General features: G+C 38.1%; 1 protein-coding gene across 3 annotated transcripts in view; it reads left to right on the top strand.

Annotated features, from left to right (window-relative positions):
- The window catches only part of LOC124154166 (equilibrative nucleoside transporter 1), a 251,274-nt gene that overhangs the window by 165,025 nt on the left and 68,487 nt on the right, over window positions 1–17,762 (top strand). For 2 of the 3 annotated variants that reach the window (XM_046527727.1, XM_046527729.1), the window contains one exon: window positions 8,073–8,265. In XM_046527727.1, coding sequence (XP_046383683.1) covers window positions 8,073–8,265 — 193 coding nt within the window. Of the gene's footprint in view, window positions 1–6,722; window positions 7,127–8,072; window positions 8,266–17,762 lie in introns of those variants that run through there. The other variant, XM_046527728.1, reaches the window with a different exon arrangement.

The raw sequence follows: 17,762 nt of genomic DNA, 5'->3' as shown, positions 1-17,762 counted from the left end.
TCTACGTTAAAACTCATATTGTTGGGGATTTTAACCCATTATTATAGATCAATGTTGCTTCTGAGTACAGTTATACTTCGAGATACGAGTTCAATTCGTTGTGTAACCTTGCTCGTATGTCAATTTGCTCATATCTCAAAGCAGTTTTCCCCATTGAAATTAATGGAAGTGCCATTTATCCGTCCCAGCCCCAAAAATGCTTCCCCAATTGTTTTTGTAACATTTTTAATAATAAAAATGTATTTATATAGGTCAAATATTTTATAAAAACATAATAAAACAAAAATACAAGTAAGTACACTTTTAAAAACGATACACTTTTTTAAAAACTAGTTTTTTTTAGTGTATCTGTATTTTGGTCACTTAAATGCGACTTACACACAACATAAATGCTACTGTTTGCTTAAATTTAGTCACTGCTTTTCTCTTCAACGGTCATTCCCCTTTTCGCCGTGTGCAGCGCCGCAGTCGGTCGTTCCTGGATTCTCTAATTTCGCTCGTATTTCAAAGATTAATTTCGTTCGCTCGACGATTATCTCAAAACCTTGTATGTTAGGGCACTCTTCATCTCGAGGTAGCACTGTAACATCAAAAATGTATACATTTTCAGCTCTCTTCAGGAAATATTTCAACTACGTGTTTCCTTGTGTTGTAAAGATAAATGGTAAAATATATAGCTGCCACAATTAGTTTGATTGAATAGAAAATTCTCACTTTTTTTAAAACGAGAAGTCTTGAAATTTAACATCTTCCAGAATAAGCGCTGGGTTAGAAAGGGTTACAGCGACTTTATTGCTTGCATTTTTTCCGCAAGTTAATGGGGTATTTCATTCAAACCTGTTCGCAATTCGTTAAAACAATTCAGTGGATTTAAAGAAATTAGTTAATACGAAAAAAATTGCACATTCGCCATTATCGTTTAATTGAGTGAAATGTAAAAAACTTTATAATTCCACATAAATTTAATACTGTACGGCCAGATGATGAGGCACCACATCGAAACCTAGGTCCTGCATTGTCAAAATTATGCGTGTTTTTAGGTATCGGGAATTATGTTTGTAGTATTTATTCCTGTGGATAATCGGTAAGGCCCAGTTGAAACCCGGTATAGGGATTCTTAGCGCGGATATATTATGTAAAGTTTTTTTAGATTTTATTCTGTTTAGTCGATTACATGAATTCACGACCGAGACAACGAATTATCTTTATAGTTTAAACAAAGAAAATAAAACGGTTTCCGCCCGCATTTCTTGAGTTGATGACGTCATTAGAGTTTTGACCCATCAAATCTTTCCGCTTGTTTAGAGATATGATCGCTTATAATAGGGTAAACAACAACAAACCGAAGGAGATCCTCGCACAAGGCCGAGGAGTGCTGAAGAAGTGGCGACCCGCTCGTCATATTTCATGACGTCATCATCTTATCTGCGAAAGCTTAAAGAAAAAGATTCAAGCAGAGTATGTTTCGTCGCGATAACTAGTGAATGCGCCTATACTGAAAACCACTTCTAGTATGAGTCGAGGAAATTTTGATGATTGCAGCTGGATACTTACGAAATCTTATTGTTTCTAGCTTTCAACAAGAATAATCATCTGATTTCAGAAAAGTGTTGTGTCACCTTAAATTCTTCCTCAAGGTCTTACGAAAGTAGTGAGAATAATAACTTCCCTTTGGTGTGCAGCCTATAGTACATCTACAATAATTTTTTCTCTCATTTAATTCATTGTTATATCATTCCTAAATTTTGTTAGAATGAAGCGTTTTTCTCTCCAAATGTATCCATTTACTTCTAGATTAAAAAATATGTATAGGGTGTTTCCGGCGGAATCCGCATTACTTCAGGGGATGGTAGGGGAGACAATTTTAAGCATTTTTTGTCCACAAACATGGGGTACCTACTCCTTAGTTACTGCACTATTACAACGCAAACATTTTTTGGGTGCACTTTGCCGTTTTTCCTGGGTATCCAGTATTTTCGACGTTTTATGTAATACTTTGGATTTTTTGTTGTACTGAGTTATTCAGTAATTTCTAATGATGCCAGCTGAAGATTTTGTACCCACTACCTTACCGATAACTGCCCATTCCGAGGAACACGACTTCGGTACTCTGTGTTACCATGTGCATTGTTGATGTTTTAAAAATAAGTTTTAGTGAGTGTGAATCTTTACAACGGAGAATACATGCTCTTTTAAGGTTGAGGTAATAAATTAATTTCCATCCGGCCGGAAAATCAGCCCAGTTCAACATTTTTAAGGACTTAAAATAATTAAGGTTGGAAGAAAATGTGCGATTGTAATTGTCTAAAACAATTTATCTCAAATTGGGTGAGATTGCGCAATCGTATTGTTGATACTCACTCAAAGCTCTTGTTTAATTAAACTCAGATATTAGGTTCGTAGTGCTGTAAATCGTTTTTAGCTCTAAGTTCACAGTTTTTCCCTCTATTTCAGTAAAAGATATTTTTCGGCTATGATGTTTACATGTTACTGTAATGTACGACGTATCATGGTTGCAAAAATAGCTTCATCCTTATATCTGTTAATATGTAAATTGAAGGGAAAGGAGGTAATCTGTGGAGGCGGACGGGAAATGTGGAAGTAGATGGCAGGAGAGAAGAGAGGCGAATCGCTTGGGGGGGTAGATTAATGCGTTTTAATATTCTCCCCCATGACGCGCCCCCCGTTGGAACAGAACTAGGAGGAAAGCTCATCAGTTTTCATGAAATATGGGGGGTCATTACGATATTCAAGATGATATAAACTAATGGCGTATAAATATCCAGTGAAGACGCAAAAAATTGCAGTATTAATTAGCTACTATCCCCCAAAAACTATAAATATAATGTGATGCTTATTTTTTATTCAGATTTTTTCATGAAACCCGGTATCGAATGACAGAGTAAAAATACTTCTCAAGTACGCTCAAGATTATTAATGAACTTGATTCAATATGCTAAAGTAATTCCTTCTGATGCTCCAGAAATATTACACCAGCCATAATGAGGGCAGTAGTGAACATGGGCAGTGTAAACGTGTGCAGGTGAAGGATTTCGTCGTTTCTTTGAAAAACAGCCCCTTGATGTAAAGAGAAATAAAGGATTACTAGCAGGGAAACATTATAATCAATTGCCTCGAATTTAACTCTTATATGAAAACATTGAACTTGAAATATTGTACCATATTGACGCGCTATAGTTATTATTGTTCTGAAACAAAATTATCGAAAGTTGGCTGTTGCGTAAGTATTGTAAAAAGCATTTTTTACGTTTATTTTTTATTCCTTGATTCTGAACTATTATTTCATCTGTCTGAGATTTCACTGAAGATATTTAATTCTCTTCGAAAAAAAATCTCGACTCTTCTTTTGAAAATACGATAGCCAGGCATTCGAAAAGGACAAAATCAATTTCAGCTCAGTGTTCAAGCGTTTATATGAACGCTCATTGGCAAAAATATACAAATAAACATTTCATGGTGAAAATTACTGTCACAAAGCAGTAGAGAGAAACAGATCTCACACAGAGGCAAACACGAATCTAAAATATTTGACCTCCTCAGTTAATTAATGGAGACCACTCTCTGTCAAAATAGGAAAAAACTCTGGAAAAGCAGGATAGGCTCATGAAATGCTCCTCGCGGAGGTACAAAAAGGGTTGATATTTGTTAATTTTCTTAAACTTCTATTAAAGCTGCCAGAAATTTCGTGAAATGATGTTACGAAAGGCAAAATTCATAAGTAGGAGGATAATGCTAACATTTATCCGATTTTGCTTAAGGTTGGGAGCAAGGGAAAGAAATGAAATCTCTACCGAACGATCTTATTAATTAGGAGATGAGTATGGTTCTCCAGATTAATTGAAACAGGTCAAAGGTCTTTCATAGGATAAGAATATCGAAAAGATGAGTGTGAGGAATACTTTCTCGGCGCGAAGGTAATTTTTTGGAGGAATAGTAATGAAGAATTCTTCAATTAATGACTTCAAGAATTTTCTCACTTACTTACTTACTTTCTGTGTATGATTTGTGATATCGTTTACCGTAGTCCATAGTGATTCTCAAACACACCTATACTAAAGATTAATTTCTTATTCAGTCATGATTTCACCGGCGAAAAAGCCCATTTCAATACTCTATTATCTGAAAGAAACGCCGTATCACAAATAAGAGAAATGTTCCCATTTTGGTATGTGTACATAATGCATAGGAGATAAATTCATAGAAGAAGCTGTGACGCAATAATGAAATATATTTTCCCTCATCGAACTGTGAACATTACAACGGAATCTGTCGTTGTAATTATGTATTTTTAAAATTTAAAATGAAAATACCCCTGAATCGATGGCTTTTGGAGCTTTGGGTTTTTCTTTAAACTAAATGTAGATATATGGTGGTTTTGTTTCGCGCTTGTAACTATTTGTCTCCGAATTTTCTGCACAATCAGGTAAAAGCGTTGCATTTGTGCGAAGTATATGCTTACGACAGTTAAGGCGGAGATTCTATGATGGAGAGACGCTCAATTTTGTTCAGAAGCTATCTATCTATTTAAGCCACCCCACCCACCCACCGATCCCTGCTCCTCAATAAAGAGATGTTTGTTGTCTTATTAATCGTTATTGGGTCACCCGCTTTCGCCCCAATCCTTCCCCCGAACCTTTCCTCACCCCTTTCCTCCTCCACCCCCTTCTCTCCTTCAATATGTTGTGTAAATTACGGTGACTCGCCGCCTTGTTGTTCGAACTTATAGTATCCTCAGTGGGCGTTCTTGTGAGAGAATGATAGAGTGAATCAATCTACCCTCCAATTTAATCGTCTCACAAGTTACTTCCGTTTACTGAAACCCATAGTTTTCTTGCCTATAACAGACATGACATACGAGTAATATTCAATTCTTCAGATTAATTTTGGTAAGAATAACTAGTGATCTAGTAAAGTACACTTAGTAGGTGTACTTTGTTAAAGATCACCACGTATTTTGCACACTTTTGAGAGATATTTCGGTGCATAAGTATATGTTTTGCGTTTACATCCATGGGAAGATGAAGATGTTTGGCTGTTAGAAGGTCTTTATAGATTGGATTTGAAGTAGTTGACTGGGGATTTGTCGTCTTAAATACAATCACAAAACATCGCGAGTTAAAATTCTAAAGATAACCTAAAAGATGAAATTCATCATCTGTAGTAGTAACGTGTTATTATGGCGGTTAATCTTTCAATTTATCGTACTCTACTATGGAAATGTTCCGCGGAAAGGAACCTGAAAGACCCTGCTTGGTCGGTGGTTGTATCTATTTTTTTAGGCTCTCCTTCTTATATGATTCTCCTCCGCCTCCTTTCCACATGACAAAACTATCCATAAAATACCCTAAGAGTTTGAATTCATTGCCTTTTTTAATTCATTATGCGTTTGGGTAGTGTTACTCGTCTCTACTAGTAAAGCAATGCGCAGAAAACCCAAAAGACCATGTTCTTGCTCGATAATTGCAGCAAATCGTTTTATATTCTCCCTCTTGTGATATACTCCCATTTCTTCCCCCTCCATCCGACCTTTCGCCCCCTTTCTCGCCCCCCAACCTTCCTTTACTCACCCCTCCCTCTCTTCCTCCCTCCCCCACAATCTGTTGTGTTTAGTGATGGACTTAGTCGGTCATTCTCGTGATCCCAATCACGGTGACAATTCATTTCAGTGACTCTGTCATGAACGGGAGGTCATGATTGAATGGGTCATGATTGTGGAAAGTGGACGGCAATCACGACCGAGTAGACAATCACGACCGAGGGGGCAATCACTACCCTATGGTCAATCATGACCCGCTTATCGCTTTCTTCTTAAGGGCAATATCTATGTAGCTTGTTAAACGAGAGATGAGTTGTTATTTTTATTAATCTATAAAGTTTTTTCATTTGATAAAACCATAAACTAGTTAATTTTTATCTTAATTACTTCTAAAACATTTACAAATACAGAATGTTCCTTAAATGTTCTTTATTACACTCCTTTTATTGTTTTTCAAGATACAGAATCAACGATAATTTCCAATCATTCGTGGGGCATGGGGTTAGTGATCAATATTTTATTATGGAAAGTTAATATAAATAATGGAACTGATTGAGAGGCATGAGAGAAAACTGGGCTCTCTCAAGATTTTCGGCATATCACCTGAGATATGAAGGCCATAGGTACCCTGAAATGTCGAATATAGAAAACTTTACAATTATTACGAACATTGCCCCTAAAAGTGATTGCAATACCATGCCATTCATCACCACGAGTGAAAGAGCAGTAAAAAACGGTCAATTCAGGTCGCGAGTGACGATCATCAACCGCGACATCTTCGAAGAATGATAGCGATTGGACTGTGCTTGAGAATGACCTATGCAATGAGCGATCACGAATGACCTAATGGCTGGCGATTGACGGAGAACAACCACGATCACGAATGACCTGCGTCTAGAACAATCATGAATGACCTGTGTCTAGAACAATCATGAATGACCAACGATCGCGACTGATGGAGAACGTCCACAGCCTCCACAGCGGTCCACGGTCACGAACGACCGAAGGACGGGAGGAAATGACCCTCTTGGTCATCTGAATGATCCCGTTCACCGATCAATCTCGGAGATGACCCTGGTCACATGATTCGATCGTTCATGACCGACCCATCACTAGTTGTGTTCATCCCGAGCGGGGACTCAACCCGCAGCCATTGCCTCCTCCGCGTCTCCCCGGCCAACTCGCGCACCTCCCCTCTCCAGTCCATCCACCGACCGTCCATCCCGTCTCGGACGGACACGAGTCGTCTTCCGGGCGCCCAACCTCCACTCCCCTCCCCATATCTCTCCTCCCTCTCGTATCCCATCCCGCCAAGTATAACAGCGACCCCTTTAATAGGTCCTTTGGTCCACCGCGATCAGCATCACCGCGTGCATGACTGTGCGAACGAAGCGACGGGTGCGACGAAATAAACCTCCCGGGCAAAATCCCAATTATCGCAACACCGCTTTGCCCGAATTCTTGGTCCTTTTTTTCTTGTGCATGATCTTCGCCCCTCCCCAACTGCCAGTGGTCAATTGTTACGAGTGCGGGGCGACCTCTTGAGTGGAACCATGGAGAACGAAGATGGTGCGGGTGTTTTTTTTCGTGTTTGTTCTTTTTTTCAATGTTTTCATAGATGGTGTGACCGTGAGCGTGTTATCTTTGCTATTAGGACAGGTTGAGTAACGGTGCATTGCGAATGATAGCGTTAGATTCGTCTGTGTTTTAATTTGGATTCTGCCACGTGAACGGTGATAAAATTTGAGTTGTCCTGTAAAACTGTTATGAAAGCTATTAATCTAGAGTAGCGTAATGGTGTGCGCAGTGGTCGGGAAAGCCGAAATTTTGCGACTCCATTCGTAGATCAAGGCATTTTTTTCTCCAAGGAATTTGTGAATGGATACTTTTTTCATGTTCTGCCGAGTATGGCAAGCGAATTTTTTTGTCCTTCTTGTTCACTAATGCTATTCGAATTCGCTTTTTGAATTAAGGTAAACTTTGCTTCTTTCATTACAATTTTAGAAACGGGCTTAATCCAGCACTCGTTTACGTAACTGCATCATCCGCTGGTAACTCATGATATCTAGTCTTGATTTCAACATTTATGATGACGTTTATTACCTGAAGATGACGCAGCGTCAGTGAAACCCAAGTGGGAATCAGTTTTGTTTTTAATTCGTATTCAGTTTTCAAATGTAATTACGATTGCAAGATGGTAGGCCTGCATTTTTCTTATCCTATTCAAGTTCTATCACTCCCAAGTGGTTCTCCTTCCCCAAATCCTTATTGGCTTAGCCCAAGAACTTGCCTTTATCCTATCTCAAGGGACTTGATCTTGAAATTTCATTCCATAGCGCTTCACTTGTCATTTTTTCTTCTTGGCACGGCCAACCATTCGATGATAATCGTGAAGCGGGGGTCTACTGTGTTCGTTTTTTGTGTGTTTTGTGGTGGCAAATAGTGTATTTGTGTTTGCAAGTGTGTTTGTTTACGTGGTGCTCATACGGGCCTCTCTCCTCTTCATGTGCCAAAGGAGCTTCCCCGTCGGTGGTGGCCATGTCCACCATGCCGGCGTCTTCCGTGTCGAAGCGGTCGTCGGCGGGGGCGTCGGAGCCGGTGCGCCTCACGCCCAGCTGGGAGGAAAGCAACCTGCCCAACGATGAGCTCAACTTCAAGGAGGTGACCATGGAGCAGGCCGACCTCGAGATGAACCCCCCATGGGACAGGTAGGACACGATTTCTCCATCCGTCTCCTTCACCACTTTTATTTAACTTATGGATGAAATCATGGAATCCTAATGAAGGCTTCCACGGGTTGATGTAATTGAAGATGTAAATTTTCCGGGCTTTACTCCGCATCCGTCCACATTTCTTCCGGAAATTATCTCTTCTGTAAATGTAATGCCTCAGCTTCACATATGTAGTAAAAGGATAGATTATCACATGTAGGCTTCCGCTGGTTGACATAATTGAAGATGTAGCTCTGACGGGCTTTACTCCGTGTCGGTCTTCCGTACTAAATATGTTCTAATAATTTATGTAAGAAATGAGGACCGATGCCGAGTAAAGCTCGGATGAACTACATTTTCAGTTATCTAATTGATTTTAGGTCTATTTTTTCTATAAAGTTATCTTAACGTAATTTTTTTGCGGCCGACATTTCAGGAATGCACTTTTCCATCATCTAGGCTTCATTGAGATTGATGAGAGGAATTGATGTGAAAAAACAAATGTGAATGATTTTCATCATGATGACATATATGCACTAAAAATTGATTTAAACTTATAGGTGATAGAGTTCAAGAGATCATTTCATCCACTTAAGGTGTTCATTTCACAATATCGATCTCTTAGTAAATAGCTTGATGAAATATTTAAGCACCAAATGCTATACTGTCCCGTGTTAATTACACTGGTACGACGCATGCCAAGATAGCATCATACTCCAAGTGACTAAATCGTGTTTATGACGCCATTGTTTTCGCTGGATGGGGATAGCATAGCGCTGAGACGCTTTGTAGGTATCTGAAATTTTAATAAAACATGCTATACTCATCGGTGTGTTCCACTGAGTTCCGCTTAGTTTAGTGTTTCAGTTTGATGATCATTTTTTTCGAGTGGTCAGCCACGTGCGGCAACGTTTTACCATCGACAACCTCATCCAATTGACATTCCGAGAAATTTTCTTCAAATTCATTCGCTTTTTTCTTGATCCCATTTCTCTTTCTAATGCCTATATTTTACAATTATATTCCGGAAGAAAGAGTAAGCTCTCAATTAAATGTAACGGAAAATTACGATGTTCCGGCGTTTACTATCATTATGATGATCTTGTAACTGAAGCGGAATCACGTAAGGTGCTATCAAATGGAAGTACTTGACTTTGAATGTCCATGCACCCTTCCCCTAGAAAATTAACTTTCTATTAGTTTGTCATCGTCAATGTGCTGACAGTTGACAGTTACGCTCTCTTGCAATACATCTATCTACGGTTTAGGAGTGATGTGATGGCTTTTTCTATTTACGGAGATGTTTATTTTGACAGCTACCCTCAAAAGTTCCATGGAAGGCTTCATTCCATTTTGGATTATTTCTAATTTCATTATATTAAGGAGCAAGCGACACGTGTGTCTATTTTTTAACATTCGAAAATTCATGGCTGGATGGCTTCGTGAAGGATCATTTTTGGTGCGGAGATGGCTAGAGGTGTTGACAGGTCGTCAGCTCACCGATAGTGAAACACTCTGAACGGTGAGGCTCCGCCGAGATATACGGATCATGTAATTTTGTTTCAAATTTTATTACCTGACCTATCTTGCAGTAATTTACCACTGAAAATTTAAAATTTGTAATAGCGACTGAAATATTTAAAAATGGACTTTCCAACCAATTTTTTCTAGAAATCAAACTTCAAAAAACTTCCGAGGGTTTTATGGCGATGATTATCCGTGCATTGTAAGATCCAAGATCGCAACCAGAATTGAAATTCCAAATGTGTTCATTGCAATGCGAAGTAAAATGACAACAACTATCTTAATTCCACTTTCTGAATTATTCGAAAATTAACACTGCCCCACAAACCAGAAAACGTTGGTTGAATGAAAAATGCTCCGCAGTTGTCACTAACTGTTGGAAACTGTTTTGTTAGAGTGTATTATCGATGAATAGCATAGTTTATGTGGGGTATAGCTTTGTTTCTCATTTAGTATGGTATTCGCCTTAGAAGAAGATTACTTAACCGTGAAATTTGTGAAACATGCCTGATCGGGAGATCCGGGTTCGAATACCGGCTAATGGATTTTTTCATGACGAATTTCTTCCTTTGTGTGAATTTGTACCCGTGCACATGGCTTCGTACAAGGTTACTCGCTATGTGCAGTGCTTTGTTTTTAACATCAAAGGAAGTCACTTGTGAAATCAGTATTTTTTTTATAACATAAGTTCTGAAAAATTGGCAAGAATACTTGCTTGTTTGGCATCGGGTAGTCTAGTTGTAATCTCGATAGTTAGTGTTAGTTTATCGTTGCATATAAACGGAAGATAAATAATTTAATTAAATTGTCAAAATAAAAGGGCTCTAAAGCAAAATCGAGAAATCTTGTTATCCGTGCTCAACGAATGGCTCAGGAAAAACAAAGATTCTTGTGATCCGTGCGCTACGTGGTAATAAAGGCGGAACCAAGTCATCGCCAAGGTCCGTACCGAGGCTATCGAAATGAGAATTCGCTCTGGAGCATTTTGGATGACGTATAGGCCTTTAGAATCACATAGATTCTTCGCGTTAGCTTCTAAAGGTATTTTTCCTTTCACTCTTTGGATTTGAGTGGAAGGTTTTTTCGAATTGAATTGGCAATTTCAGTCGCAGTTCACGCTTAATCTATTGCTTTGGAGTAGCACAATTAGCTCCACAAATTGGTCTCTTAGTCAGTCTCCCATTCTCATAGTTGACAGATTTGTGTTTTGTTTAGAAAAATCCTGTCTAAAAATTTAGGGATATTTGCATGGCGATGATTATAACCACTTTGCTATCTTGTAATTATTTAATTTTTATCATTTATTACTTCTTTTATATTCGGAAAAGATCAAGTTTTTTTTCAATTTGTAATTGAGTTCATGTAAAATCTAAGTTATTGCCGTTCAATTCAAATAGCCTTGATTTTATAAAGCGAAAAGAGGTGAAGGGCGTCAATGCATCGAAAAAGTCACTCTAGTGTGGCAGATGTGATCGTGATTAATTTCTCGCGCTGTGACTATCATTTCTTTGGAATTGTGATAAAGTTCAACTGGCTTGGCTTTGCTTGAATGAACTTTAGTTCTGATTGATTTATTCCGAGGGAGTCGTTTTAACCTAAGTTATTATTATTTACTTGGTTCTTCTGCAAAGATATCGAGTGAAGGGAAACAATTTCTCAGTTTGGTTCTAGTACAGAAAATTACTGTGCAAAAGTTATGCTTTCTCCTCGGAGGGCGTAACATTTATTTCTTAATAACCATTAATCAGTATTTGTTTTCAATGCAGAACTATGACTTAGTCAATGAACAATTATTAAAAAAATGTATTAACCTTGGTTGATTAGATTGTAGACTACGAAAAAGATAACTTTATCTCATTGCTAAACTTGATGATTCAGCGTGAGAGAATGAGCTGCATAACTCGATTTCGTAATCACGCCTTAGCCTTTCTTTTAAATCAAATCTTAATTGACTAGAACAGCATGTTTCTTAATAGTCCGGTATATTTCCATTCTATATGTACCAAAGAACTAAATTTGCATCCTCCTTAAATATCCAGACATAAAAATTGTATTGGAGCTTGATTTTGGTAGTATTAGCACTTCTTCCCGTTTTACTTTTTAATTGTATTTTTGTATTTCTTCCGTTTCAAGTTAAGTGGATGACATTTGCGGTTGAAAAGTCGTCTCAAAACAGATAAATCAATCAATCTGAGAGCTTACACTTGTATCAAGAGCTTTCTTTTTGTGATTCAAGTCTCTTTTTTATGACAGTCATGAAGATTTAACTGCCTGTACGTATTACATACCTTATAATTAATTGATTATACTCTTTTCTTTGCTTGTTGAGATAAGTTGCAGCTGTGTTTGAGTAATCACTCTCTTATTGAGATAGCATTTTTTTATCTTAGCATCTACTTCAATTAGTTCTTCTATTCAATATAAATTACAATGCTTTATTTTATTTCACTCCCAAAATTTCTTCTGTAAAAGTCCTTTCATAAATTTAACAAATTTGAACATGCAGTCACAACCAAGTCCTGGATGACGCCAACCAACCCAGGCGGATATTTGACCCGCTTCCTTCTAATTATCAGACGAGGACTTTACCCTGACGTCACGAAGGCCGTCAGGTACAGGCTAATAGGATAGCACATAAAAACCGATGGTAAAGACAGTTGGAATACTTGAGCTGAGAAAATTTCATGTTCATATCAAGCTCTCTTTCGAAGTTGTTGGAATATTTATGTTCCCTGAAATGACTCCCTGCAGCCTCATGGTGTATTAATCCCCATTGTTGCAAAACTTTGAGGGTGCAACGGCTTGGTGTTTAGAGCATATAGCTACTGACCAAAAGGTTTCAGCTTCAAATCCTGAGTGAACGCCTTCAAGTAATTCCTTGTCTGCAAGGTGGCCTAGGGGAAGGAACTTGCGACTCCTTCTCTGTACTATTTGTGAACTCGCCTTTCCCTACCATCCATCGTGATGACGCACAGAGTGATTGACTGGTAAAATACTCCTCGTAATGCCAATTATTTTTTTGTCCCAAATCAGCCAAATTTAGGTAGAAATTTAGAGGTAGTGGAAGGGCGTCAATTTGACCAGCAGCCGATGCCAGGGTATAATTATCTCACGCCGCCAAAATGTGCTCATGTACGCTACGTAATGTATGAGATGAGTTCTCGCGAAGGCGATGTTAAGATTAGTTACATCTATTTTTTGCACGTTCGAAAGATATCGATGTCCTTTTTAAGTATTGGAAGAGGTAGATCCTTTAGTATAATTGTATGATATCTCCCTTTATCGTTGGATTAGAACTTCTTCGTCAGTCTATTCCGTAATCAGAGGGTAAAGTGGCCATTATATAACGATATTACAACGATAAATATCTATGCTTATTTATCTTATCTAGAGAAAAATGTGAACAGAAAAGAAAGAATGTGAAAATGACTGGAATGGTGACGTTGATGAATATTTCGTGAAATATCCATTCAATTCACACCTATGCATGACTACTTTGACTAAATATCATAATTTTAACGCTTTGAAACTTTTATTCTGGCAACACGGCTAACTGGCCCGATTTACCAGAATAGAGACGCGTGATGTCCTTGGATTTTTTCCTTTACTAGTCCAATGTTCTCCGTGAATTCCTATTCTCTTGCCGTTGATTGCTGGTTTATTATAAGATGTAATGGATGTGAATCGATAATTAAGGTATATGTATTTAAAGAATCTAATTAATACGAAAAGTACTCCCGATATTCCTTATGTTGGTACGTTTTTTTCTGTCGAATCGTAGTTATAAGATGAGGGACAAATTATATTGTGCTTGACGTAATGTACACATTAAACATTAAGTTGTATTGATGTCAGCCTTTTGTATTAGAGTCTTTTGGTTTAATTTTCTGCTGATTTAATTCGGTTATTTGTGGATCTGATGAAATTTTTTTATTGAATCTCTGGTCGCTCGCAGAACAGAACGTCATCGACTTTCATTCATAAAATGGCATTTCTTCCCAGCCACAGTAAAAATTGAATATTAAAAAGCTGTTATAAATTCCATATTATCCAGAAGCTCATGTAATATGTAGTATTTAATATAATAATCGTGAAAAATAATCCAAGTAGGTCTCTCGCTACCCTAATTTTTAAGTTATACGCAAAGTCATGCTATTGCTAAAGTTGAAATACTTGTATGAAAATGCCCTTAACCGCTGAGAAAAGTGGTTCTTGAAACTATTCTTAAAATTGGCTGCATACTTTGTGTCCTAATTTAACACCACATCTCGTCATGCATCGCCAAACAATGCCGCATATGAGAGCAGTATTTTTTAAATTGTGTATTTATGGGAAGATGATTTTAGGTATTTATTAATAGCTGGCACGGATTATTTGTTTTCTACCACGCAGCCGCGGCATGAGTTCCTTAACCACCCATACGTATTTTGTTCCTTGCGGTCCGTCTGCGTGTAAGCCCTTCCTGAACCCATAATGCTCTCCAAGCTCCCTCGACCCGTTGATCTGGTCGATTAAATCGAGAGTCGAAGTGGGTTCTTGTGGGGGGGTCAAGAGGCTCAAGCGGTGTAATTAATTAGCCATCCGTTCGCCAGGACGCAGAGATTGCCCGCCAGGGGTCGCCCTGGGGTCGCATCACCCTCCCGATGGAGTCCTCCAGGGCCGACAGCGACCCTGTTTTTCGTCCTCGCGGGTTTTTGCGATGTCCTTTCATCCTTCTGTCCCTTATCTCTTGTGGTTTTGCTATGCGGCTCATCTTACCACTCAAGCACTCCGACTACCTTTTTGCCTGCTCGTTTCCTCCGAACCAATCCTTAGACTTTCTTCATAATTATTTTCTCTCAATGGAGAGAAATACTAGTAAAACCTGTCTTAAGCGGCCAACGAGTGGGCTGAATATAAATGGCCGCATAAGGAGGTTACTGCTAAAAAGACTTGAGTGAAAGGTTTACGGGAATGAGTGATGCTTAAATGAAACATAGTATGTTTTCCCAAAAACTGGCTATAGTTTTAAAATTTTAAATTCATGCATCAATACTTTTTCCTTGGAAGTGAATGAGGCAATACTATTTGTAGGCTACGTATGGGCGGCTGTGTTGTAATGAATTCGTCCTCTATTATGGCGCTCTTTATATCATATAATATTTAGGCTAGAGCTTTTTTACCCTAACTTTATTGCAAAGTATTTTTGGAAAGTTGAAGTCGGGGGTTGACTGCTTAAGGATTAATTAATGACCGTTAAAGGAGGTGGCCTCTGAAAAGAGTTAGAATTTAATTGCTTGTACGGGAAATACATTCAGTTCTGAGGAGAAATAGCCGCTGTATAGGTGCGTTCGTGAAAGTTTCGCTGTGTCGTCGTTTTAAAAGGATTAAAACTTATTCTTTCTCCTCGAAGCACGATTTTTTAAAAGACGAACCTCTTAATAACAATGATGAGTCGCTGAAACTGGAAAAAAAGAAATGATAGTTTGAAACTTTTGCTAAAGTTCCGCAGAGAAAAAGTCATTCACCTTGATTTGTGTAGAAAGCTGCGTAGTTTTGCTCCTCTCCTTACCAGACTTCCATAAAGTTAACCTGTAACCGATTAATAATATTTTTTATTAATATATTGTAGCGGCTACTGTGCTAGCCTTGTGGATGAGTCGAATATACGTATGTAAAGTGCCTTTCGGGAAAAGTAATTTTCCGTGACAAATAACTCATGTCATGTGGAATTTTCTCACTTCCAGCGCACTTTGGAGCAAATGCAAAAAGGTTTACCGCTGGCTAGTTCTCTGCTATTCCCAAAAAAAAGTGCCTAGTGCGTATTTACTTCTTGATACATTAGTACTCGAATGACTCCCTGGGAATATGAATTAATGCATGTATACCTACTCAGCTGAATAGTATGTCGATCACTCCGAAAGACACCAGTGCATTCTCTCAGGTATTCCAGTTTTACGGTTTTCTCTTCTAAATATAAAATGTCAATCCTTGATCCGTGGAATATCATAACGATAAGGCGGGCAGTTGGCATTTTTCCACAAAAGAATGTTTTAAACTATCTCATTTCGGTGAAGATTCTGCGTACTATCCCATTGCCTGATCCGTATTGAGAACCTGGAAAATTGATTTTTTGTCGATAATTGTAACTGAATGTGTTGTATATCACTTTTGACATGGATAGGTTAAGATTCGTTGAAGTCAGTATCACAAAATGCATTCTACTTAAGTGCTGGATGATAATAAATAATTTAATGACTGCAAAGTCCTCTAAGCAAGCGTAAGTGGCTGCTGAGCCGCATGGCGATAATTCAGTACTCAAAACGTTTGAGATTAATTGAAGAAGGTAATTGAACATTAGAAGGTAAATGCGAACATCGTTTAATTTGAGCTTTTATCCTACTAGCATGTGCATTTGGAATATAATTCAACAGATATGCACCGTATCACCTTGGTACATCGAACAATTAACAATTGGTATTTATTATTCATTCTTGTCCCTGATTGACTTCCGTCAATTTATCAATGGTATCTAAAGGTCGATCAAACATACCGCGTTTATCGAATGAAATATTTAAATAAATGTTCTTCTTTAGTGCTTTTTCTCTTCAAATTAGGGAAGTGGAATCAAGTCTCGCCTATCTCTTATAAATTACGCATATATATACATTGAAACGCTTTTTTTCTGATAAAATTTTTTTCATTGATAGATCCAATCTCTTTTTTTGTCAGTGATTGCAGAGGAATTACATAAGGTGAGTAATCCGTGCATCGTGCCCTTCTGTAATCAGATATAGGATAAAGCAGAGCGGTGAAAAATGATTAAATACTTCGTTTCTGCGATGAGTGTGAAATACGTAACCTTTTCTTTCCAACTTGATAATCCTGGTCATTGGCTAAATTGTCCATTTTTTGTTTTTTATCGCCTCAGAACCATATACAGCTATAGGAAATGATATATCGTACCATAAATTATAACTATTTATAATATATGTATAACTTTTTTCTTTTCATTGTTGATAGTTTTGAGCTTGAGTTGGAGACGTTTTTCTAGTTTCAGTTACAGTATTCTCTCATCAACGTCTCAACTTTGAGTCATCACCTGAGTTTTCATATTTCAACGATATAAATTTTTCCGTGAAGGGGTAAAGATATACATTCCAATGAGTTGAAGAGGAAAAGAGAAGTTAACAGGAAAATTACGATTAAACGCGAGTCTTTTGATTTCGAAGGAACGTCGCCACAAAAGAAACCATCAGGTAACATTGTCGTTTCCCAATTTAAAGGGCTCATCTAGTGGGGGTTGCTTTTATCTCTCCATTGAGTATTTGCCAACCATGGCGGTGGAAAGTATCTAAGACTCCTTGGGATTGAGGGTATTGAGAAATTCAGCGAGTCTGTCGGTGCCTAACTTTTTTCGCTTCGTGGCACAATGGGTCAATTCCCGTCCTTCAATTTCATCTCCTCGATTCCAAGTTTTTACGCGCCAGTTAAGATCCCAGATGTTCGTCCTCGGCCCGACCTCGACAATGGGACGCGACGTGGCCCAAAAAAATCATTTAGACTCATTGTCAGTTGTCGTTTGCGTTGCAATGCTGCCTCCGTAGATTAAGTAATTAAGGAATGGATAGTTATATTTCAAATCATAGAACTTTGGTCCCCTATGTGTTAAGGTTGAAATTTTCTCATCGGGGAACCCTTTTTTTTCATTCCCTTTGCTCCGTGGTTGGATGTATCAGTGATTAAAATTATTAAGTCTTAGTCTCCCAAAATCGAAGTGAATTTATTCTGAAACAAATTGACATGTAAGTGTTTTAGAATAAGTTGAGTGAATAGAGTTCTCGACTATATACTGAAAGTTTCCGAGTTCAAATCTCTGAGGAAGCCTTTGGACGCTCCCAAAGTAAGTTTTAAGGAACTATAACGAAAAAATGCCATTTTTCTTAAAACCTTAGACCGCGTAACTAGGACTTTGCTTTGGGGGGGGATGA

This window comes from Ischnura elegans, chromosome 2, assembly GCF_921293095.1.
Source record: "Ischnura elegans chromosome 2, ioIscEleg1.1, whole genome shotgun sequence".
NCBI classification, from domain to species: domain Eukaryota; kingdom Metazoa; phylum Arthropoda; class Insecta; order Odonata; family Coenagrionidae; genus Ischnura; species Ischnura elegans.
This window is presented reverse-complemented; position numbering and strand designations above follow the sequence as displayed.